At 38.8% G+C, this 26,758-nt stretch overlaps 1 protein-coding gene across 2 annotated transcripts in view; it reads left to right on the top strand.

The window, feature by feature from the left end:
• LOC103187001 (contactin associated protein 2) overlaps positions 1-26,758 on the top strand; it is an 855,622-nt gene that overhangs the window by 749,932 nt on the left and 78,932 nt on the right. For both annotated transcript variants that reach the window (XM_042331730.1, XM_042331729.1), the window contains 4 exons: positions 2,556-2,774; positions 7,656-7,892; positions 18,285-18,509; positions 25,152-25,285. In XM_042331730.1, the coding sequence (XP_042187664.1) occupies positions 2,556-2,774; positions 7,656-7,892; positions 18,285-18,509; positions 25,152-25,285 (815 nt within the window). The remainder of the gene's footprint in view (positions 1-2,555; positions 2,775-7,655; positions 7,893-18,284; positions 18,510-25,151; positions 25,286-26,758) is intronic.

The raw sequence follows: 26,758 nt of genomic DNA, 5'->3' as shown, positions 1-26,758 counted from the left end.
CCAACATATTCATCAGACTATGTAAAAGTCTAATTATTTTCACATCTGCCATGTGATTTGGTTATTAGGATCTAGCATTTTGAAGTCCTACATTTTATATTCTAGTTTCTATTCTATTTTCTCTTTGACCGAGCCTTCAGCTCCCCTCTCGACTCTCTTCCCCCTCCTCGCTCCCTCCCTTCCCTCCCCTCACCCTGACCATTTCCCCCCTCCTCGCTCCCTCCCTTCCCTCCCCTCACCCTGACCATTTCCCCCCTGCTCGGGTCATGACCCAACTGTGCAGCGCCTTGGGACGTCCTCCTGACGTGAAAGGCGCTTTATAAATGGAATCTTGTTGTTGTTGTTGTTGTTGTTGTATTGCTATGAGTTCTACTTAACCAGAAACCCAAATTGTATCACCTTGCTCTGCACTTTATTATAATTCAAAGTAAAAAAAAATTGTGGTTACAGCCAAGCAAATCAATCAAATGTGATAGAGTTATTGGATTGCCTTGGCTCCTGGATTGTTTTTAAAAGTCATATTTAAGTAGAAGAATGTGAATATGTGTCAGCCTAGCTCGGTTGGTAGCATTCTCGCCTCTGAGTCTAATGTCTCAATTATGGTTGTGGGTTCAAGCTCTACATCAGGACCTAGAATTCACTTATATACTAATGAAGACAAAATGTCTGTGTGTGTGTCTGCCAAGAACGCAATAACTGATTGACGTAGACACCTGATTTAAACCTCATTGGAAAGCTCTTGCATAGGGGAGTGCCGTGGGCATATTTTTGGGAGGGGTCTCCTATAGTTGATGAGCTACAACCTAAACAAGCTCATCACACATGTATGGCAGTTTTGCTTAAGGTGTACACACAGTGTTTTTGGCATGTTAAACAGTTTGTGAGTGGTACACTGAAATCTACATTCCATATTGGATCCTTTAATTGCAAGTGTAGCTGCAATGGGTAGAGCTAGTATAGTCTAAACTGACACTCCAAAGGAGTGCTAGGGATGTGCTGCATTGTTGGAGGTGCCGTACTTCGGATGAGAAGTTAAACCGGGGCTCCTTCTGCTTGTTCAAACTGACATTAAAGATCCCATGGCACTATCAGAGAGAGAAGGGAGTTTCTCCTGGTGTCCTGGCCAACTATCCCCAAATAAAATTGGTGATTCGTGTGATGGATGTTTGTGAGGCATTGTTCTGTGCAATTTTGCTTCTGCATTTGCCGAAAAAACAATTATTACACTTTACAGTATGTCCTGTGAAGGGCTTTGGGATGTTCCCCCAACATGAAAGGTGCTCTATGCCAAATGCAATGATTATTATTATTTAGAAAATAAATGCTGTTGTATATTTCTATTCCAGATGTGGGTTAATAAAAGCCAGATCAACAAATCACACTTCTTTGCCTTTTTCTCCATTTATTTTACTTGGAATGAGGACAGTTAGCAGATTACTTCTGAAATGTTTATCATTCAGCCTAGCATTGTAATTGCTACTTTCCCTTTGGGAAGAGAAATAAAACTATGATCCTGTCCATCTGTCTTCTGGTATCCTGTGCCAAAATGTTGGAATTAAAATAATCCATGGTCTTCACAACAATTTAATTTTATCTGGAAGATGAGCTTTCGTTTGAAGTCATGTTGAGTCAGAAAAAAATTAAGGATGCAATGACATCTGGAAATTCAGCATAAAGCTTAGAAACAGGAAACTTTAGGTATAGTTATATTGTTTCACTGATAATTGTCATAGCTGACCTTCCAAACAGCTTAATTGATCATTGGCATAGCTGTTCATCATAATAGTTAAGATCCACTTGTGGGACTCTCACATCTGGTACTCTAAGCTCCAGGCTAGAAGGCTGTGGGTGAGATTCTTCCAATATGAGTTCCTAATCTAGACTGAGACTGCAGTGCAGTACTGAGAGAGTGCTGCATTATTGTTAACCTTTGGCTGAGATCTTAAAGCAAGGTCTGGATTATTCCAACAGTTTGAATTTCTATAGCAATTCCATAGCACTACTGTGCTTTGAAGAAGAGCCAGAAATTCTCCCAGTGGATGTTAATATTCCCTCCAAACAGCAAATACATTACGATTCATCTCATTATTTGTGAAAAGTTGGTGGGGTAAATTAGCTGTTCTGTTTGTCTGCATTGCACTTCAAAGCAAAACTTTTTTTTATAAAGAGTTTGATATTTTGACATGATAAAGCACTGTATCAAATCAAGTATTGATAATAATAATCCTTGCATTTGACATAGCGCCTCCATGTCGGGAGAATGGCAAAAGACGCTTTACAGGATCCACATTGATGGTATTTTGTATGTTTTTGAACGCGGCAGCCTATTTGTGAATAACAATGTCCTTCAAACGACCATGAAGTGAATGACCAGTTTTATGCAGGGCGATTGTTGGGCAGGGCACCTGGGAGAAACTCTTTTCTTTTCGAGTATATATTCACCTGAACAGGCCCACCGGACCTTGGTTTAACGTTCAAAAGACGGATTAATGTACTGGTCTATTGCATTCAGTTTTGGCATGTTATTAATTGAATGATAACTATTTTATTTTCAGCACCTACCGAGGTGACCTTTTCTTTTGATGTGGGTAATGGCCCAGTGGAACTTACAGTGAGATCTCCAAACCCTTTGAATGATGACCAGTGGCATCGAGTGAATGCTGAACGCAATGTAAAGGAGGCAAGCCTTCAAGTAGATCAGCTGCGCAGGGACTTCAGAAAGGCACCAACCCAAGGTCACACCAGACTGGAACTCTACAGCCAGCTCTATGTCGGTAAGGAATCACTATTTGTTCAAGGTTTTTTTTTCCAAAATGAAGTAGTCACAGGAAATGTGTTTGAAGCATTTAGGGACCTTCCTGAAGTGCAGTAAAATATTGATCAGATTGTAAAAAGTAACTACTCAAACAGCTATATTATGCATGAGATGTGACATTTTACTATCTCTTTGACTGAACCTTCAGCCATCTTACACCTCCCCCACCCACTTAGTTCCCACTCTGTCTTTGTGAAATGCTTTGAGATATTTTTCCCAGATAAAAGGCACTGTATAAGTACAAATCATTATCCTGCTGAAATTCCACCTCTACAAAATCTGTTCATAGAATGACGTTCCCGCAGGTCTGCACTATGCACCTTGGGTTGCAACAGGAGTCAATATTTGCGAATGGCTAATAGTGGAGCTTGATCAAGAGCAGCTGCCGATTAGCGCTTCCACATCAGCGATCCTGTGATCATCATCCTTGCATTTGACATAGCACCTTAATCACATCGTCGAGACACCTCAACGCACTTCACAGGATATACTGTGACTGTATATGATTGTGACATCATTTCACGGAGAAAACCAGCCGACTCCATTGCCATAGAATTAGCACAAGTTTGCTGATGACACATAAATAGGGAGTGTTAAAATTGTAGCTGATAGTGAAGAAAATTGTAAGAAACTGCAGCAAGACATAGTTGACTAGTTGATTGGGCAGGGAGATGGCACATGAACATTATCATCAATGCCCTGCTGAGAACAGTGGTAGAGGCAGCATCGATGTTAACTACAAGTAGATAAACATCTAAAAATGAATAATTTGAAGAGGAGTAGAGAAAAGACATGTAAATGAAACAGAATGGATTGCTCAAAGAGCCAGAATGAATGGCCATTCAGTCCATCCTGCAAATAAAGGTTGTGGGGGATGTGGTTCAGAGTTCAGTCAAAGAGATAGATCTTTGGATGGGTTATCAAAACAGAAAAACAGTGGTGGGGGCGGGGGGCACTTTGCTATGGTTCTATGGGAGAAAGCTAAAGACGAAGAAAATGTATGTTAGGTTTACTATTAATTTTATGCTTCACTGCAGGGTTGCACCATAAAATTGGCCTCAATTACTGAAAAATGGCAATTGAAAATTATATTGACTTTCTTTACTGGTAGCTCATGTTAGTTGTGGATACTGCAGCAGTTTGGGATTTGTTTGTTACAGGCAATATCAACAGAGTGTCAGTTAGTGGTTTGGAGTGATTGGTTTTAGCAATTGATCAACAGTAAGTACCCTGAAATCATAGGAAAGGTGAGGAATGATTCAGAATAATTGGAATTTCTAGGAAAACACTGATTCAACAAACTCTGAATAATTAGATACATCAAATCAATCAGACAATGAGACAATCAGAGTGTCAATTGCGCTTCAAACCCTGAAACTAAATGTAATGAAGCATCAATATGCACATGGTCAGTGTTCTCAGCCCACAATGAGCTTTCCCAGAGATGCTGTTCCAAATATCTGGATTAAGCAGGGAAAAATCATTACAATGCTCAATCAAAATACTTAGCCAAGATTATTCTAAATTCAAGTTTGGTCTTTCTCAGTTAAGGAGTCAAAGGATTAAAGGTTGCAGAAACTGTAGGCTTGATTGCTTTTCATCCAGTGTCATCTAATGATTCAGTTTAATCTGCCTGTCAGTTATCATCCATAGAATTTGAATGCTCACTCTTTTCCTGATCTTTGGCTTCAGCTGCAAACGTAAGGATTGACTGTCAAATGAATTGATAAGTATGACTGTGCTCTCATCTTACGCAGTTCAGCAAAGGTCTGAAGAGCTGACAGGAATGTCCACTTTGATTGTGCTTGGATCTAATCCTTTTCTTACCTGAGACCACTTCACATAATGTCAATTGGGTATGTGTCTCACATGCATTACTTTGTGTTTGTATCTTGAAAGATGAGCCAGAGAAAAGTTCAGGTGTGTGTCATGTCTGATTTTAATCGTCTCAGATAGAAAGGTGCTACCTCATTTGATCGTCTTATTGAAAGTTTCAGAGTTCACTTGTGTGTGAATCGAGTACGAATAATCTTTACATTTGATTCAGTGCCTTATCACATCAAGAAAGCTCTTCACAAAGTTTTCAGGAAAGTGTATTAGTAGGCAAATGGTAAAAGTGCTCCGAGATATTAACCCTATAAAGGGCACTATATAAATGCAAGATGTTTTTGTTGCAAATGTGGTTGCCATATTGTGCACAGCAATGTCCCATAAACAGCTAGAAAGTGAATGAACAATTTAAATAACTTTTGGCCAAGGCATCAGGAGAAACTCCCTTCTCTTTTCAAATTGTGGCATTAATTCTTTAATATCCACCTTATCAATACTGCTTTACAGTGGACCCTAAAGACCTTATCAGGCAGATTTAACCTTAACCAGGTTTAAAATCTCATTTGATGGACAGCAACTCCAATACAACATTCCCTCAGCATTGCATTGGAGTGTCAGCCTGAACCATAAGCTCTGGGTCCTGGAAATGGGATTTGAATCTACAGCTTTCTGAGCCAGAGATGAGACTGCTACCAACTGAGTCAGGCTGTTACCAGGAAATTTAAAAAATACTTGAAGAAGCAGAAGAAGAACAAGAACAAGAATAATAGTAAAAGGGATAGACAAAGGACAATGTAATGGGAATGAGAAGATATCACCAGTAGGGTAGATAGCTCAGGCACCAGCTCAATGGTCCAAACAATCTCCTAATGTGTGACTATCCTCCTTGGAGGTAAGTGGGATCTCCTTGGAACTGAACTGCCTGAAATGAATTTTCCACAACTCTACATGTTCTCTTAAATTTTAAGACAATCTAAGAAAAAGTTAAATTTCAGCTTCACAGTCTGTAGTATTGAAGCCAAAGTTGACCCATTGTGCTGTGCTAGAACTATCTGCCCTACCTGCGATATCTATTCATTTCTGTTCCGTTGCCTTTTACTATCCCTTTAACTGTTTTTCTTCTGCTTCTTCAAGTATTTATGCAAAAGTAGCATTATGAAAACACCAATATATTTGGTTACAATGTTAGTTCACCTATTCACGCTGAAAGTACCCTGAGTAAAAAAAAGACACAGAAATCACAAGATTGATTTGGATAATAATCCTTGCGTTCGATATAGCACTTTATCACCTCATTGAGACATCTCAAAGCACTTCATGAAGAAGATCCTTTATTTCATCTGATCTCATTGTTGCAGAACTCTAACCTACCATCCTCCCACTATAGCATTAAGCTGTGTTTTTAAAACGGGTCCAGTCCCTGACCTGAACTAGTGGAGTGACTAGTGGATTGCCACAAGGATCAGTGCTTGCGCCTCAGCTATTTACAATTTACATCAATGATCTAGACGAGGACATTGAATGTAACGTATCCAAATTCGCGGATGACACTAAACTAGGTGGGAGATTAAGCTCTGAGGATGATGCAAAAAGATTGCAATGGGATATAGATAGGCCAGGGGAGTGGGCGAGTAGGTGGCAGATGGAATTTAATATGGGGAAGTGTGAAGTTATTCACCTAGGTAGCAAAAATAGAAAAACAGATCATTTTCTTGAAGGGGAGAGATTAGATAATAATTTATTATTTAATCAATTATTTATTCAATAAATAATAATAATAATAATATTCAATAAATAATATTGCTTGCAAACTACTAAAGTTGCTGGAGAAATTAACTTCTCTGTAAGGTTGAATAAAGGCTTAAATCGTGTCAATCAACAAACTACAGTAATTGTGAATAGAATGTGACCAATTATGGTTTCACTTAAGTAAATGTGAATGGGTATAATAAGTTGGATGGAAAAGTAATTTAAATAGTGTGAACTGTTAAGCAATGCAAACTTTAATTGGTTAAAAATTTGATCGACTTTTGTAAATGAATGAATCTCGCATTACAATAAGCTCCAATTTAATGGATCTTTCTGGTTGGGCTGACTACATATATTAGAGGGGAATAGATTGAAGAGACGATCTGCAAATATGCCGTAGTAGAATCCAATGTCACCAGTTCAACTCTTTGAATTTCCAGAAAATATAATCTTCACAATGCACCATTCATATGAGGAAGAATTAAACATCATTATAGCTCACTATACACTGAGTGTGTTATTCTCCTGTAACATGCAATGAGAGAAGACCCTATATTACTTTCGTTCAAACCACATGCCACAGTAATCATGATAATTAATCACAGGAGCTTATTGCTGAGTGCTGTCACAACACCTGCAGCATAAAGCCACTTGCTGGAAGTAGAATACAAAAACCCACAAACAACACGTTTCATCTGTATGTCAAATAATACACTTTGGAATGTGTCTCAAGGAACTAATGCACTGTAGCGTTCATAATAGCACCTGAACCACATGACAGGTGGTTCCTTTACAATACACGACAGTAGGTTATACACAGATAGAGTCCGTGGGATAGTTTTATCGTGTTTTCTTGGAAAAGTTCTGTCTTGGCAAACAGTAGAGGAATTTTGTGTTATCACACATTTAACTTTTGCGATACAGTATTAGGGTAAAATTTGCAGGGTTCCTTAAAGCATTCCTTAATACTACCCTCTCCAAGTAAGTGCTCTACTCCACTAAGATCCTAGTACTGCCATTTTGTGATCCTGAGTTGAAAGTAGTTTTATTTGGTAAGTTACACCTTACACCCTACTTTTGCTTACAACAACTTGCATTTATATAGTGGCCCTCACGCAGGATAGTGTCTCAGAGCGTTTAGTTGCTTAATATTGGTGTCTGAAGGGTGATCTAATTGGGGTGGCCAAAATCCATCTGCATGAAATAAATAACTTTCATATTTAATCTTCGTCTCTTACCATTTAATATCACATCTTCGCAGGAGCTGCTGGAGGTCAGAGGGGGTATCTTGGTTGTATCCGTTTCTTGCGGATGAATGGTGTAACTCTTGACCTTGAAGAGAGAGCAAAGATTACTCCAGGAGTGAAGCCAGGCTGCTCCGGACACTGTACCAGTTATGGCATGTACTGTCGGAATGGAGGGAAATGTGTGGAGAAGTACAACGGCTATTCATGTGACTGCAGGCAAACTGCGTATGATGGTCCCTTCTGCACTAAAGGTATGGCTGGGACTTTTATTTGAGGGGAGGGTGAAAGGGATTTCATACATAACCATATCTTAACAGAATAATGTATTTAGCTACAAGGCAAGCTAATTTAATATGTACATTCTGGACATTGGAACTGAATATGCATTAGAAGAACAAATAATAATAAAAAAACAAGGATGTGGATACAAATCAAAAAGTAACAATTAGCTTACAAGCCACTTCAGTTACATTATGATTTTCCTTTCACTTTCCTCCAGCTGTTAAGTATGAATTGCATTAATCCATCAGTTTGTAACTTATAGGTGTTTCAAACAATACAAATAATTCAAACATGTTTTAGTCAGTGCAATTTCTAGTAAATGGCTTTGATGAACTTATAGTTGAATCAAGCTTGGCACATGGAAGTTGCTGGTAGGGCACAATGCATTAACGACAGACAAAAGCTTCAGAATTCTCCTTTAAATACTGAATACAAGCGCTGGACTGTACCTGAAAATAGTCATTTGCTTACAAGCAAATGGGGGAATTGCTGTCTCAATTACCTAGCTGCAGACTACAAAGATAAAATCATGGATTAGTGAGGTCAAATTTCACTTAAGCGATTAAGTGCTTTAGGACGTCTTCCCGATGTGAGAGATTATCCTCTTGGGGGCAGGTGGGCCAGTAAGTGAGTTCCTCTTGGAACTGAGTTGGTTCCAAGGTGATGTGCACAGCAACGGAATGTCGGAATCAAGTCAGTCCGCTGTGGTGGTCTCGGTAGTCTGATTCCTGAGTCGGAGAACAGTGCGTGGGAGGGGGGAATGGACATTACTCCAAGCTGTTCTGATATGACAGTGCTATCAATGGCAAGCCATAGGGTTTTACTTGGTTAGATGCCACCAGAACCCCCAATGCAATGTATTCCACTGAGACACAGGGAAATTTACATGTGTAGGTGGCATAAATATGTTGAACTTTCAATCTGGTTTAAATACTTTTAAGTTTGGTGACAGGTTTCCATACCCGCCTGACCAAATAACACAATGCTTAATGCTTAATAGGAATTCATCCAGGGCACTAAGGTGGGGTAGGGTTAACTCATCTACTTTTTTGTGAATTCTCCACAGGATTACACTTATTATAAATCTGGTAGAAATGTTAGGAAGTGCTCGGTAATGTTCAAAGTAATGTGCACTATAATTAAAGTTTTTTTCGGTTCATCTGAATGCATTTCGTATAATTCGCTTCCACTGGTGCTGCTGAAAAGTTTCATTTTGAATGTATTCTACTTGCTTCCAATAAATATTAACAATAATTGCCCGTTTTCAAGCTTCAATGCCTATAAATTCATGAATATTGCACTTGGAATAGGAGTATCATATATTTACATATTGTGCATAATTATGACTTATTATCAAGGTTCAAAGAACTCAATTAATGTTTCATTTAGCTTTTTCTCATCTTCTGCTGCAATAATGGAGCCTATAATCTGGGGAGAAGTTTATCCTTAATAAACAATTACAGCACTCTTTAATGTATTTTTTAAAGCTGCAATCAGCTTTTATCATGCCTTGGTGCTTGTCTGATTAGTTTAATCCAAAATATCATGTTTCTACATTTATAGCCACAATTCTCAAGTGACCTGCAAGTAAGATGGAACTTTATCGGTGTGGAATAATGACTGTAAACACAAAGACATTAAGGAACAGAGATACACAGCAGGGTGCATAATAACGAAGTTCAAATAGCTTGAAAAACTGTCAGAAATCAAAGCTATAATTTTTCAGCACTGATTCATAAAGCTGTCAAGGGATTCGTTATTACTGGGTGTATTGCATATCTGTGAAGACATGTCTCCAATAATTCTTTAAAGTATCAAATTTTTCCTTTTAACAGCTTTCCGACTCATTTTATTCCCTTGAATATTATTTTTCACAAATCATGCACAATAGCAGTAAAATCACAATTCCTTTTTTTAAAAAAAATTGCGTTCTTCTTCACCTTGGTAAGAACGAAGAGAATGATAACACTAAATAGATCAAACGGAATACAGTCCTACCCACTTATGCTTGTATGGAAATATCTTGCTTCTTTTTTATATTTACTTTTGATGATGGAGCCAAGTTCAGAATCTTACTGAGTGGGTAGCATGGATGGGGCCGAGCCTCGTCAGTATTAAACGTTCCTTTGTACTGCATCTTTCAAATTCCTGGCTAACAATCCCCCAAATATAACTGATTATTTCACTTCATTGTTTATTTCACTGTTTGTGGGACATCGCTGTACGCAAATTGTCTGCCTGTTCATCTGTGCAGAATCACTACACGGTATAGTATATCCCGTGAAGCGGTTTGAGCCGTCATGAAAAGTGCTATATGAAATGTAAGGATTATTATCCATTCCTCCCTATTAATGTAGGGGGGAATGGTCACAGCCAGCTGGTGAGCTGAAAAATTGAGCAGATAATAATAATAATCCTTGCAATTTGATATAGTGCCTTATCACATCATTAAGGTGTCTCAAAGCGCTTCACTGAATATACTGTAAAGTGAATTGACTATATTTTGTGGGCAAAATGCGGCAGCCAGTTGCACACAGCAGTGTCCCACAAACAGTCATGGATTGAGTGACCAAATAATTTTTTNACGGGATTATTATCCCCAGCACATCATACAGGCCACCCCAACCTCTAACAAAGCATGTGGAACATATGGTTGTACCGAGCACCAAATGCCATCCTACAAGGAAGATGATATTGTTGGTACGAATGTAATGATCTTGAATGACAACAAGGGGCAAAGTATATGAAGTCAAGACATCAGATATTCTCTGCAGATCATCTTTTCCCTTCAAGTACAGTATTCTGGTTTTCAACATGAGTTGTTAGATATTCTAATCATAATACCTTCATTGAGATCATTTATTTTCGACCATGCCATCAGTCATCCCCCTTCCCCTCCCCTCCCTTCTCCCTCCCTGACCCCAGCTCGGGTCTGAAATGCTGAAATGCTGTACACAGTCCAGCGCCTTAGGACGTCCCCCCAACGTGAAAGGCGCTATTCAAATGTAATCTTGTTCTTGTTGTTGCTATGGTTTATGGCAATTAAATCAGTGGAAGATAGCCTTATTCCCATGCCAGAAGTTAAATGTAGCTCCTTAGACACTCAGTCATTATTGTTGACTGGAGTTCTGTCCTTGGCACAATAATAGCAGCTGTGTTTCAGAGCACTTGGCAAGAACAAAGAAAGAAGATGGAAAATATTTGAGTCACTTCAGCTTTGCAATCATGCCGAGTGCTCAGCCCTATCACTTATTGTTAGCTTAATAGTTATAACTAATAGGTCAAGTAACAAGCATTGATTAAACTCAACCTCTTAATTCCAGCTGCTGTCAATTCTTTTTTTAAAAAATCATTGAAGTGTACAACTGCACAGCTATCATTTCTGTGAAATTATATTCAATGTTGCATAATTTGTCAGTAAACTGCTGAAGCACAAATGTTACACTGTAATGAAATATTGGCCAGGATTTGCAGTGCACCCAGTAAATAATACAGTGCTTGGATTTTAGCTACCCTAACATTCAATTGGAGTGTCAGCCCGAGGTTATGAGCTCTGAGTCTTGACGTGAGGCTTGAACTCACAACCTTCTGACTTAGTGGCAACAGTGCTACCAACTGAGCAAGCCTGACATCTAGCTAACAGCCCCCTTAGCTTACTTTTTCCATGGCTGTCTTGATCAAGGCAACTCACAACCAAGATTTGAGGCAGTTAGCGGCATAGCATGTTAATAATAATAATCCTTGTATTTGATATAGCGCCTTTCACATCTTCAAGATGTCTCAAAGCCCTTCACGGGATACATTGTAAAGTGAATTGACAGTATAATTTGTGGGTAATATAATTGACTGTATATTTTGTGAATGTATTTCAGGCTTGTTAAGCCTTCAATATATTGGGATAAAGTGTCCCAATATATTTCAGGTTATCAGCCTGGCTCAATTGGTAGCACTCTCGCCTTTGAGTTAGGAGGTTGTGTGTTCAAACTCTACATTTCGTCTAACATTCCAGTGCAGTGTTGGGAGTGAGTTACTACAGTATTCTGCTGATACATTATACTGATGTTCTTCTACCTGTTCTGGTGGATATTAAAGATTCCATGGCACTATTTTTTTAAAAATCCTGCAAATAAAATTGGCTATTGATTTCATGGCTGGTTTGGGGACATTGCTGTGTCGAAATCAATTGCCTTGTTTGGCTACAAAAATACACAGTCACTACAATTTACAGTAAATTGTAAGACTGAGATAGATATATTTCTTATTGCAAAAGGGATTAAGGGATATGGGGATAAGGCAGGGTTATGTTATTAGCTGGAGTTAGATTAGAAGATCAGCCATGATTGAATGGCGGGGCAGGCTCGAAGGGCCGAATGGCCTACTCCTGCTCCAACATGTTATGTTATGTTAAATTGTGTGAAGCATTTTGAGACTTCCTCCCAACTTGAAAGGTGTTACATCAAATGCAAGGAATACTATAATTAGAAGTAAACCTAGAAGAAAATACTTTCAGATATATCTAGGCATCAGGCCCAGAGGACAGGAGGACAGAGCAGAATTGTGAAGAGTGGACTCATGGAAGAATTTCTATACACAGAGGGCAATCAACAGCTGAAACAAGATGTTAGCAACAGTGGTTGACACCAGGACAGAAGATTAATTTAAGAAACAGTGTGATACTGCAATTGAAGAATGGAGGGTTGTTATTATGGAAGGTTCAGGTCAAATGGATTAAAGGAACATTTTGATCTGAGTAGCTTTTGTGATCTTGAGCAGAAATATAAAATCAAAGTAAAAGTCATAGGCACAAGTTTTCACAACTGAAAAATTAAAAGGAGACCATTACTTTGGTTTCCTTTTAAATCAAAGTAATGGTTTCCTGCAGCTCAATGGTTAGAGCACTCACCTCGCAAGCGAGAGACCTGGGTTTGATTCCTGCCAGGGCAAAATGTTGGACAAGTTTTCTTACTCCACACATCCCTGGAAGTAGGAACCCGGTTGTTAGTCGATTAGTGAATCACTTTTCTGGGGTAATAATTCCTTAAAAAAATAATAATAATAAATTGGTCACTTCAATCCACGACTGTTTGTGGGATACTGTTGTGTGCAATTGGCTTCCACGTTTCGCCCACAAAATATACAACCAATTCACTTCACAGTATATTCTGTGAAGCGCTTTGAGATGTCTCAAAATCGTGATAAGGATTATTATTACCTAATAGCGGATGGCCTAAATATTATAAATTTGTCAAAAAATTGTACATTTTTTTAACCTTTACCATCTTAAGTGATAAGTTGAAATAACTGATTCACAACCAGATATACCTGTGCTATACCAAATGCTAGGATTATATCTACGCACCTAACAGAAAATAAATATCTTATTTTACTGATAACAGCCTTGGGTAGAAATCAGCACAAGAGCCAGATGAGTTTGTAGCGATAATTTGTTGAGTGCACACCACATAATGCAAAAGTCTTTTCCTATTTTAAGATAGCCCCTCAAGACTTTTATGTCTGTGCTGAGTTGGAATGATTTGAGCTTCATTATTATATAAGTCAAGAGTCATTTTTATTTTCTTTCTCAGCTAAAACCAGAAGAGATCATGCAAACGATTTGGCATTGTAAGCTAGACAAAAGTACGTGAGTGGGTTGTGGAGCAGGGGCTGTTTAACAACATTGTTCAAGGTGTGTGTCATTCTGAGGTATCAGAGGTTTAATACTGAAAATAAAAGTAGTCCATGTAGTTGTGAGGTAGTATCTCACAGCATTAGACCAGGAGAGGTGATCAGGAGTTAAAGATAGCCAAGAGAGCTCAACAGCTGTGCATTTGAACAGCACCTTATCACGTCAAATAATCTCAAGCCATTTCACATGGTTGATAATATTATCAAGTGTAGTGGCTGATTTTGTAGCCAAATGTGGTAACCAGCAAAGACCCACAAACAGCCATAATGGATCTGTAGGTTGTTGACGATGGCGCCAGGAGAATTCCCTTCTCTTCTTGAATAGTAGCATTGTGTTTTTTTAAATTTCATCAGAAGAGGCAAATGGGTTGTCAGTTTAACATATCTAAAATAAAGTAGCTCCAGCAATGCAGTACTCCCTCTGTACTGTGCTGGAGTATAAGTTGGACTATCAGCTCAAATCCTAACATGGGGCGTCAATCTACAAATTTCTGACCTGAAGATGAGAATACCATAAGCTTAGTAATGCTGACACCAGACGTGAAATAGGGAGGTTTCGAATTCATGTCGCTGTTGCTTCACTCAGAGTTCTACCTTTTGGAGGTTCTTATAATAACCTACGTCACAAGATCATAAGATTGGTTCAGATGAAGAAGCTCTTCAGCCCATCTGATCTCATTCTTCCTGAATACCCAGCCTACCATTTTCCCATCAAGCTGTTTCTTTAACGTGTCCAATGTTCTGGCTTCGGTCACCCCTTCCTGACAACCTATTCAGTCGTTAGTAAACAAGTTGCCAGGAAGGGTGGTTGAAACCAGGACACTGGGTTCATTTAAAAAGCAGCTTGAAGCTGAGATAAATTTCTTCTGATTCAGTTGAAGGATTTACTCTGGCTCGTGGTTCTGTATATCTGCTCTGCATCTAAAGTTTGTCCTATTGAGATGAAAAAGAAACATGAAAGTGAGAGAGAAAAGATTCCATGAAGCTTACTCTGTCTAAACACTGTAATTACAACTTCACGTTGTATTTCACAGTGACATTTTTGATTGCTCTCTGAAAAGATTGGTCGAATAAGTATACCACGACAATTTTAAAGCGGGAGCAGTAGCCAATTTGGGAATCAGAGTTTTTTTAAAGTAGAAAATATAAAAAGTACTGTGAATGATAAGTGCGTATTGCTGGATTCAACCCAAGAAGGTTTTTCTTTAATGTAGCAATGTTTTTAAATTAAAACTATTTGCATGGCTCCTCTGCAGTGATGATTCTTAAATGTCAGTATTTCTCCCTTCCAAAACTTGAAAATATTGACTCGTACAGTACAAATGTCTTTCTCGGTTATTTTTCACACTTACTTAATCCTTGCATTTGATGTAGCTCTTTATCATGTCAAAATGTCTCAAAGTACTTCAGCGTAATTACTGTTAAGTGGAGCGATTGTATGAAGAAACAGTTGGCCAGATCTCTGGAAGAAACTCTCCTCTTTTAAAACTGTGTCATGGGATCTTTAACATCCAGCTGAACAGGCAGCCAACGTCTCGATTTAAGATCTCAACTGAAGGGTGGCACTTCTGACATTACAGGGCTTCTAAAAGATACATTGAAGTGTCAACCTAGACCATTGGCTCAAAGTTTCCAACATGGGACTATGAACCAACAAGCTTCTGACCCAGAAGCAAGAGTGCAACCAACTGAGCCAAGCCGCCACCTAATAGGATAGTGGTTGGACAACCTCAGTGTAGACGTTGAGGAATGAACTTCATACATGCAAAGCGTGTGCTCTAACTCGAACATCTTCACTTATAATAATAATCTTTGTATTTGATATAACATCGTTCATATTTGGAGTATGTCTCAAAGTATTTCACTGGATTTAATATAGAGTGGTTGTGCTTTGTAGGCAAACTGTTATCTGTTGTATGAAGCAAATTCATGCAACAGATAAACAAAAAAAATTGCTAAGTGTTATTTATCAACAACTCCCTGTGGAGACGGCTGTAAAAATCAATGTCCTGTACTGAAAATAATTTGGTGTGGATTTATATACACTTTAGTAATGCTTTGGCATTCATCTATTCCCAGACACTGCTGTCTCATACACTAACAGTACACCAGCCATTATAACTTAATTGGTAACCATCCAAGGTGTGACTATATCTTACTGAATGGCATACAATGTATTACAGCTGTATTGAGCTCTATTTTAATTAGACTTAGAGATATTCATAAATCATGCAAACCAGTTATAAGTTAAAAAATCGCTCCTGTCACACATTCATATAATAATAATCCTTGCTTTTGAATATAATCTTCAATGTGAATGAATAAACAGTTACCGGTGAAAGTGAAAGGAATGATCAAGGAGGGCAGCGAGAATGTGAAAGTTAATGCTGGAAGCTGTGGTTGAAGGAAAAACCATCAACATATTTCAGAGGAAATGTGATGTACGTGAGGGTTGAAGCAATAGATGGCTGTGGGAGAGGGAATATGGAAGTGTGGAGGTTTGTGTGATACACGAGTATCTACAAGGACAAGTTAATCTGAATAGTATGTTTCCATGTTCTGAAGTACTATGTAATTCCATATTCTAGCCCACAATTCTCCAATTTTAAGCCTTGGATCTCAGTAACAGGTGCATCCATGGAAGGATTAAAGACTTGTTCAGTGATGTGATTGATGACAAATTTGTGTTTTATGAAAAATCATCCACATTTTCCAGTAATTTAACTTTACGGCCATTACTGCTGATCGTCTCTGTAGATGACAGCTGCTGCTGGCTGCTGAATGAAGATGCAGTCATAAATCATTAAGGAAGCAGCAAGATTCAGATGGCTACAGAATGCACAGTAATTGTGCATTTACAGGTTACAGCTTGAAATCACAAAAATTAGATATTTGTGAAGCACTATTTGTTTAATCTGTCATGAGATCAGTTGGCGCTGTTAACATTTTCTTCCTGCAGAGAGAGAGGTTGCATTTGATCAGATATGGATTAAACGTATATCTCTCCTGAAGGTTCCAATTCCTGTTTGGGTCCACTATCAGGTGTGCAAGACACTTTCTCAATACTTTGCTTAATTAGAATGTCTTTATGTTTGAGTTTAACATTGGTTTGGGGCGGGGAGGAGCAAATAATAATAATTCTTATAGTAATTATAATATTATAGTATTATTATAGTATTATATTATATTACATCAGGAGGACATCTCAAGGAAAATTGTTCACTGACACCATGGATGTTTGTGGGACATTGCTGTGTGCTTCTTTCTTTTTTCAAACAGTGCCATGGGATTCTTAACTTCCACCTGAACAGGCAGACAGGACCTCGGTTTAGCATCTCAGCCGAAAGTCCTCCAACAATGCAGCACACCCCCAGCATTGCATTGGCGTGTCAGCGTAGACTATGTGGAACTCAAGCCTCAAATTCCAATATGGGCTGATGATGCCTCGTTGGTCACTCTGCTCCCAGTCTCAGGGTGCATGCTTGGCTGCCGCTCCTGACCTGAGCCACCCCCTCCCAAAATGCCCCCACTCCTACTCCCACCCTTCGTTCCTCCCACTCAGTCCTTCTCTCCTACGCCCTCCCCATCTTCTCTCCCACTGGACCTCCCACGACCTCCCTCTGCTCCAGCCTACTCGAAGCTGCTCAAGCAAAAACTGAGTCCTTTCCTCTGTTTTTTAATCATCTGGGTTTAACCATGTAATTTTTATTTTAATGGCTTTGTCACAGGAAAGCTTCTTGGATGAGCCCAAGATCCAACCACCCGAATTTCAGGAGCTTATTCCAATGTCACGCCAATTGAAATATTTAAGAGAGTGGGAGATGAATGTTTGGTAGGCAGGAATATCAAGAGATAAGGTGAAAAGTTGGGAAATGGAATTAACTATGATCTAATTAAATGGTGGGCCAGGCTCAATGGGCTGAATGATCTACTTTTGTTCCTATGTTCCTATGACTGGACTTTATAAAGTTCCACGAAAGTGAATCTGAAGACCAAGTAAACATTTCTATGGGTAATTTGTGTCAGTAGTTCCCACAGCTATATAGATTTGGTTATTCAAATATTGGTCAGGATTGTTAAATGCATGTGAGGAAAATCGTGTCTAGTTTACTAATCCGGATACACAACAAAGGTAGTTGCTGGATATACTCTTTAAAGCTGGTAATATCAGCGACACAATCTGCAGTCTCTTGGGGAGATCCCTTCTCATTACCAATATCATGTTATGGCCTAAGTTTGCTAAATGTCTGAAACATGCTGTCTGTCATCTGTTTTTCAGTCCCCAAGGATCCAGCATGCAATGTGTATGAGCAATCTTGAGCTCTCAGCGTAAAACAGGTCTGCCATTGCTTTGGCACTAACTGCACTAATAATTAGCAATCTCAGAATGGCTGGTATCGGAAGAGTAAAATACCACATAGGTACAGTAGGGATACTCTGACATTGTGGTTGAAGCATATTAATGAGGCTTGAGAAAAACTGATATGGAATTAGGGTCCAAAATTTCTCATGAACTTAACCTTAAAACCGTTGTCTTGAAATTTAAGATTGCGCAGACTGTTGGTGTCTTTGACTGGTTCTTTAGCCTAATATGTCTTAATAGTGACAGTTTTAGTCTGTACAGTAGAAGAATGTATTTTTCATGAAGTTCTCACTAATGTCTGTCTTCATTGCAGATGTCGGCGGCTTTTTTGAGGCTGGAACCTGGATACGATACAATTTCCAGGCTTCCGTTGGTGTTGCTAAGGACTCGGTCAGTGTACCTCAGCCATCCAGTTCTGAACTTACTCTGTCCAAAGAAGACCTGGTGTTCAGCTTCAGCACTACCAGCACTCCTAGCATCCTCCTGTACATCAGCTCCTACTTACAGGATTACATGGCCGTGGTTCTGAAGCACAATGGTGAGAAACTTTGTAATTCTTCAGGACCTTTTTTCGCAAATAAATCCCTCTTACTGATCATACAGGAGTCCTGTAGCAGAGTGGTTAGAGCACTCGCCTCGCAAGCAACAGGAACTGGGTTCAATTTCCAGGCAGGGCAAAACCTTGGATCTATGATTCTTTAAGAGTGGGGTGTGGGACTAGTTGGTAGCTCTTTCAAGAGGAAGCACAGGCAACATGGGCTGAATGGCCTCCTTCTGTTCTGTAAAATTCTATGATTCTATGATATCCCACACATGGCTTGAAAAATGTGGAGGCTTTTTCCATATCTCCATGCTTGTTAATTCTATTTTAGATGTGAGGTGTAAACAGAATGCAGGATAAGGACCAGATCCAGACAGATAACAAAGGTCTCAGGTTCAATCCCTTGGCTATGTTGAGTTAGCAGAGTTCAGTTTGAGTGGAGAAAGGCACTGCTATTAACCTCAGGATTCTCGGGTTAAGGAGAGAATGCCACTCATGCATGTGTATGAGTGGCAAGTGAAGACAGGTTCAGGTCTGTCAGTGATGTTCAAGCGACTCCATAAACCAACTCTCTGAAGCATCTAAACATCTTAGAGTAACTAAAGCTCCCCCTGAAACAAAAGGAAACATTTCATTCAGTATCTCTTTACCCCCAAAGGCTTGGCGATGGTCCCCCCCTTGAGATTGTATTGAATTTCCAGCTCATGGATTGCATCCTTCAACTGCTTGATAGCAGAATACCATCTTTTTTGAGTATGATCTCGAACTGAATGTCTGTTTTGGACCCAACTTCTCGAACTGAGGACAGGCCCATCTCTAGCTCACTCAATGTGCTAACTATCACATGCACCACAAATTTCACTTGTCAGTGTGCAGTTTAGGCACTGCAGGCCTGAAATTTCACTTAGTTTTAGTCTGTAAGACCATTTTGTTTTAAATGTTAGATCACCTAGAATTGTGGAAAATTCAGTTTAAATTTCGAAGATGGTTCTTTTTAAGAAAAGAAAGACTTCTAAATTAAGGGTGAATTAAGATTTTTCTTTAATTTTAAGACAAGATAGCCTTACAGTCTAAGACAAGGTGAAATTTTGTGGTCCTTCAACAAAAAGCACATGTGTTGGAAATGGTTTAGAGCAGTGGTGGCCAATTCCGGCCCACAGGCCAAGCAAGAAGTGATCCACAGAACATCTAGGTGAGTTTGCTTTTAATTAAAATATTTTGTTTCCAGTTTTCTCTTAATTGAATATTATTGCATAAATCAACAAATGTTCAGTAAAGAAAATGTATTTTGTTGGCCACCACTGATTTAGAGGGTAGTGACATTGACGACTGCAGCACTTAGATCTCTACAATGTGAGGAAAGCCTTACAATCCTTAATTTTATTCTCATTAGAAAAGAGATTGAGTGGGACAGGATCCCATTCTTCAAAATGATGAGGTTCATAGAGAGGTCGATGTAACCAAGTTATGGACCATAAAAGCAGAAATGAAGAAATAGATTTCAAAATAAAAAGCTCCAATATAACTGAAGATTAGAGAAAAGAGAATTGATTTTGTGTCAAGAAGTAAATATCTATTTGAGGGATTTAGGGATAGGTGCAGAGTAAAATGGATAAATACTCTATGACACAATGTTCTTTGTACTTCATGGCTTGGAGGAGAAACAAATGTTGTCAGTGTAGGAAGAAGCCCAGGCCGAGATACTGGAAGTGCAGAGATGGATGGATATTCTGGAGTTTAATAATAATAATAATAATCCTTGCATTTTATATAGCGCTTTTCACGTCTTCTAGATGTCTCAGAGCGCTTCACAGAATATGCTGTAAAGTGAATTGACTGTATATTTGTGGGCGAACGCGGCAGCCAATTGCCCACAGCAATGTCCCACAAACAGTTGTGGATTAAAACTGACCCATTTATTATTGCTTTTAGTTTTGGAGGGATTATTATCAGGCGTGTGGATTAAGGAAACTTGCCCAAGGTTTCGCCCTGTCTGGAATTGAACCCAGGTGTCTCGCTTGCAAGGCAAGTGCTCTAACCACTGAGCTACAGGACTCCACACTACCTGAGTCCCTTTGCAATGCAGGAAGTACTGAATCTATCCAGTACTTTAGTAGATAGACTGGGTGGGGTCTGTTTAATGATTTGTGGAAGGAGTGAGCTTGATGGATGAATGAACTTTTCTCTCTTCAAGCTTTATGTTCTTACATTTTTAGAATATTAAGTCTTAGTAGGAGAAAGTAGTCCGACACAAGGGAAAATATTTATTGTGTGGCTAAGGAATTCCAATCAGAAGGAAAGCACATGACAGGCAATCAGAAGTTAATAAAAGTATAGTTCTGTTATAGGACAATTGTTTGAGCAAGAATTAAAACAAGTGTTAAAGGACTGTTTCCCTGGTTTGCTTCCTATTCTACAATACAAATTTACATTGCTGGCTGGGAGTAGAAGCTGAAGAGTTGGGGAGGGGAAAGAGGTTTCAAGGTTATTGTTGTTTAAAATTGGCTTTGGTACCTGCCTCGATTAAGTTTCCTGAAAAGCAAAAACTTTAAAGATCTTAGACTGTGTTTAAAACAGAAGCATCTGTTTCCATGTTAGGATATGGTAAAAGATGTATATAAACAAAATTGCTGAACCATTGAAGGAAATATGTTTTTTTGCAGCTAAGCAAAAGCTTTGCAAGCAAGAAGCCATGATTGTTAGTCAGCATTTGAGCTGGTTTGAATTGTTCTTCCTTTCAATTCTAAAAAAAAGCTTTACTATTATTTCCTGTCATATTTTAAACTGGAGATTGCTATTTGCAACAGCTCTATATTCATTGCAATACAAGATCGTTCTTTTCATCCTATGAGTTAATTGATGTAAAATACCATCATTCAAAAAAAAATTAAATATTGGCATTACATAGAGAATAATAGATTCATGAGGTATGTTATAAAACTATTTGATTCCAATTTGATTTCAGTCTAATCTGTGCACAAATGATGCAGCCATGCAAGAATTTAATTTCCCCAACCCGATAATCTATCCCAGAACCTTCTATTGTAGTCAAGTGGATTTTTGCTCACCCCTTGTATCGAAAGATCCTGACTAAACTCATCACAAAATTTTATGTGATGTTCACGGTTAGAAAATAGAATATGACAGACAAATAATAATCCTTGCATTTGATACAGCACCTTACCTTGTCTTGGAAACATCTCAAAGCGGTTCCCAAGATAACTGTAAATTGTAGGAACTGTGTAATTGAAGACAAATGTGGCAGCCAATTAATGCACAGCAGTGACCCATAAACAGTCATCAAGAGAAACATGACTCACAAACAGCCATCAGGAAAACCTCCGTTCTCTTTTCAAATACAATAGTATTATGGGATCTTTAACATCCGTCTGAACAGGCAGATGCGACCTCACTTTAATAGTAATAATAATCCTTGCATTTGATATAGCGCCTTATCAGATCTTCAAGGTGTCTCAAATTCCTTCACAGAATATACTGTAAAGTGAATTGACTATGTATGTTGTGGGTGAAACACAGCAGCCAATTGTGCACAGCAGTGTCCCACAAACAGTGGGGATTGAGTGACCAATTTTTTCTTAGGGAATTATTACCCCCGAATAAGCGATTTGGCGATCGACTAACAATTACTTACTGCTCGGTAAACAGAGGCATGTGGAGTAAGGAAAGTTGCCCAACATTTCGCCCTGCCAGGAATCAAACCCAGGTCTTCTTGTTTGCGAGGCGTGCGCTCTAACCACTAAGCTACAGGTCTCCACATATCACCCTAAGCACAGCGCTTCTCACAATGTGTTGGTTCCCGAATATTGCACTGCAGTGTCAGCTTAGACAAGGAGGTTAAAATCATAACGTGGAATTTGAACACACAACTTTCTGACTCGGAGGCTGGAGTGCTACTAACTGAGTCAAGTTGACACCCATCTGAGGTAGAAAATTATAGCAAATTCTTAAGTAGAATCTGTCATACAAATGTGCAAAATACAAGTATTTTGTTTCCAAAATTCCTCAGTGATTCAGTTTTTTTATATCAAGTCTTAATTTTGATTTAATTACTGTCTTGCCAATAGATAAATGCAAGAATTATTAATATGAGACATATATTCTTCATTCGTAATAAATGCTGGGTGCTAAAATTGGTGTTCTGTCAGAGGTTTGAAATGCTGATTGTGAAGTTTGCTTATTTTACTACCAGACAATACAGTTTTAACACAATTGATGCATATCATAGAATCACAGAATTATACAGCACAGAAGAAGGCCATTCGGCCCATCGTGTCTATGCCAGCTCTTTGAAAAGAGCTATCCAATTTAATCCCGTTCCCCTGCTCTCTCCCAATAGCCCTTCAGACTTGTCCTCCCCAAATAATTATCTACTTGTCTCTTAAAAGTTGTTGTCAAATCGGCTTCCACCACCCTTTCAGGCAATGCATTCCAGATCCGAACAACTCGATGTGTGAAAATATTTCTCCTCACCTCCCCTCTGTTTCTTTTAACAACTATTTTAAATCGATGTCCTCGGGTTACCGACCCACCGCCAGTGGAAATAGTTTCTCCTTGTTCACCTTATCGAATCCCCTCATCATTTTGAAAACTTCTATTAAGTCTCCTCTTAACCTTCTCTGCTCAAAGGAGAGCAATCCTGGCTTCTCTCGCCTCTCCTCATAACTGAAGTCCCTCATTCCTGGTACCATCCTGGTAAATCTCGTTTGTACCCGCTCCAATGCCTTGATATCCTTCCTAAAGTGTGGTGCCCAGAACTGAACACAGTACTCTTAGCTGAGGCCTAACCAGTGTTTTATAAAGGTTCATCATAACTTCCTGACTTTTGTATTCTATGCCCCTATTTATAAAACCTAGTATTCCGTATGCTTTTTTAACAGCTTTATCTACCTGTCCTGCCACCTCAAAGATTTACTTATATGACCCAGCTCAGTTCATACAAAAGAAACTTCATTCACCAACTTTGCTGCAAAATGAGTTTCAGTGAACTTAACACTTTTCAAATACTACTCCCTAACGTATGTACCACATGCAAAATCATTTAATCAAACCTACTTTATGCACATTCTCTTGGTACTGAGCTTTCCTCGTTCATGTTCCTCCTGGGAAAATGGATTCCTTTGAATCCGTACCAAGACACCAATATACTTTCCCAATTTTTCCTTTTAGGCTGCTTAAGGGTATCCCAACAACAACAACAACAAATATAGCTTTGTGTATCATCTCACCCTTGATTTGTATCCAAGGGCAATTTGCTTGACAGATCGGGTTTACTAACAAAAGCATTTGGCAATGATCTATAAACTGGAGTCATTATGTGGATATTAAGAAGACTGTGCCAAGTTTACACACATGTTCAGAGTGTGTGATTCCATTGCATTGCTTATGTAATGAGTAAGAAAAAAACAGCCACTGCTGAATGTTCAGCTGCTGGGAAAGATCCGCAATGAGAAAGATTTGCATTGTGTAAAAGCAGTATTAGATTCCTGGGATTATTTTAGGGAGCCATTTCAGAATTTTATTTTCTCCAAAGTTTTGCTTCTTGTTATTCGCCTGTTTTGGGTGAGTAATAAAATTCAGAAGAGTCCATTATGACACAGATTGTATGTGGACGTTAGGAATGAATAAGCTCGATGAGGCTTGTGGCCTTTTCTCTTTGTACTCTTTCTTATGCTCTTAACTCAGGGCTACAGTAAATTTGCTGAAAGCTCCAGTGAATAGGTTCCAGGGTACGGCACTAATAGGCGGATTTTGCCATCCCTTACTCCAGGGTCACACTTCATTGGCCTCTATTAAGTGGCGTCCATTTGTTGATCTTCAGAGACAACAGCCAGAAGCAGTTTGGATTACTGATTCACAATACTAGTAAGCTATTGAACAATCTGTCACTTCAGGAGGGAACACATATGGTTTTAAACATAGTTTACTTGCAAAATTCAGTGATAGCTGGTCTCAGTTGCCAACACTCTCACTTCTAACTCTCTCTTCTTAAATGTCAGGACTTTGAACTCACAGTCCAGGCTGATAATCCAATACAATGCCAAGCATGTGCTGTATTTTTGGGGATGTTGTTCTTTGTGTAAGATGTTAAACCAAGGCCTCATCTGCCTATTCAGAAAGAGAAGAAAGTTTCTCCCTGAGTCCTGGCTAACAATCCCTCAAATAAAATTGGTCATTCACTTAATGGTTGTTTCTGGGTCATTGCTGTATGTAGATTGTTTGCTGTGTTCACTTACACAATACAGTCACTATATTTTACAGTAAGTCCCGTGGAGCGCTTGGAGATGTCATCCTGTTGTGAAAGGTACTATGTCAAATGCAATATAACTTGGTCGTATGCAAGCATGAATCTAGTGTTGAGTTTGTTTTCATACCTGCTTTATATTTGTATTGTTACTCCAGTAGCAACTTTCTATCAAATTTCCTATAAGTGTTGACAGATATAATTAGTTGCTGTGGTTCTGTCTCCAAATATTTATTATGACATTAAATGTAAACATATACAGGATTTGTATCATTTCCATTTTCTAAGGTATTAAAAAGGTGTTGAATGAAGGAGGTTCATTGCTTTTAACCAGGCCTGAAACTGTATTTAATAGGAAGAAATCTTGATTCTTACAGGAAGTCTACAGATTCGGTACAGTCTAGGAGGTACGAAGGAACCATATAAGATTGATCTGGATCAAAGGAACCTGGCTAATGGGCAGCCACACAGTGTGAACATCAGCAGACAGGGAAAAGATCTGCTTCTTCAGGTAAAGCATTTATAATGAGGCAACAAAGCTGTCACATGCAGAAAGATGGAACAAGGCTACAATTAGGTTTGCATTTCTCTGATTCCTGTGTATCTTTGTGAAAGGCTTTGAGACATTCATCCAATATGAAATGTTTTGAGACACTCATCCTATGTGAAAGGTGTAAGTGCAAGTTATTATTGGTGTGCAGACAACAAAAGGTAGAGGATTACCAAGTGAGGTATATTTACTACAAACCGCAAAATACTGCAAATGCTGGAAATCTGAAAACAAATCTGTTCCGACGAAGGGTCGTGGACCCGAAATGTTGACTCATTTTCCTTTCTCTATAGATGCAGCCTGACCTGCTGAGTGTTCCCAGCAACTTCAGTTTTTGTTTTGAGTTGTATTTACTGACAGTTTTCACAAACGTCACTTTGCTTCCTGTTTTTGTCCTCATTTTAGCTGAGGATGAATAGAGCTGTTGCCTTGTAAGAGGACTAGGAGGAGGCACCAGTCTAACCGCAGCATTTTTTCTCTTTCTGCAGGGGTCTTAGCAGCAACAGGAATATTAGATGAAAGTAGATGACATAGATGAAAACAGATTACTTAATTAGTTCATGATTGCAAAGCTACAGGACTCGAGGGTAAAATTAACATGGCTCTAACAAATGGAAAGATTAGAAGGAATTTCCTTTTTTTCTTCAGAGTGCTGTGAATGTAGAATATTAGATTCCCAGAAGAAGAAAAAAGCAAATGATCTTTCCATTTCTTCACTGCTGCCTTTATATTGTATGTTTCTCTGTGAATCTCCCGCCAAACATGTAATCTAAATGAAGGTTCAGGCAAAACAAGTTATTCTGGGGTCACACTCCTCTTAATAAGATGTTGCATGCAGTAAGATGTGCACCTCTGTTGTATATGCATGGTTGTGCCAATTGCACTGGCTTTCCTTTCCCATATTTTCTGTTCGTTGAAACCTCCCAAATGGTCCATTCAACAACTGAGGAACTTTCAACACACTATGTTTCAATGTTTTTGCACATTTTCAGTGCTTCAGTGTTCTGCATATAGTCCATGGTCAGAACATGATTACAATACAATACAAAATCATTGCATTGTATAGAATTTCATAGATTGTATAGAATTACATAGAAGCTATAGCACTGAAACAGGCCATACAGTCCAACTAGTTTCTGCTGGGGTTTATACTCCACATGAGTTTCTCCCAACCTAATTACCCTTCCCTCGTCTCACCCCATAACTTTCTGCTCCCTTCTCCAATTATTAATGCTTTGAGCTATGCAATGGGGAGAGTGATATTTTATTTGGTAAGTCGGATGTCTGACACATGCAAAAACCCATCAGAATGCTTAAGAGTATCCAAACCAAACTGAGAGTTCCACGAATCCCACTTACACATGGAAATTCCCATGTGAAGAGTGACATATACGAGTAATTAGGTTCCTCTCTCAATAGTATACACAGTATAAG

Source organism: Callorhinchus milii, unplaced genomic scaffold (genome assembly GCF_018977255.1).
Source record: "Callorhinchus milii isolate IMCB2004 unplaced genomic scaffold, IMCB_Cmil_1.0 Scaffold2, whole genome shotgun sequence".
Lineage (NCBI taxonomy): Eukaryota > Metazoa > Chordata > Chondrichthyes > Chimaeriformes > Callorhinchidae > Callorhinchus > Callorhinchus milii.
Note: the sequence above shows the minus strand (reverse complement) of the source record. Positions and strands in the feature narration are given on the sequence as shown.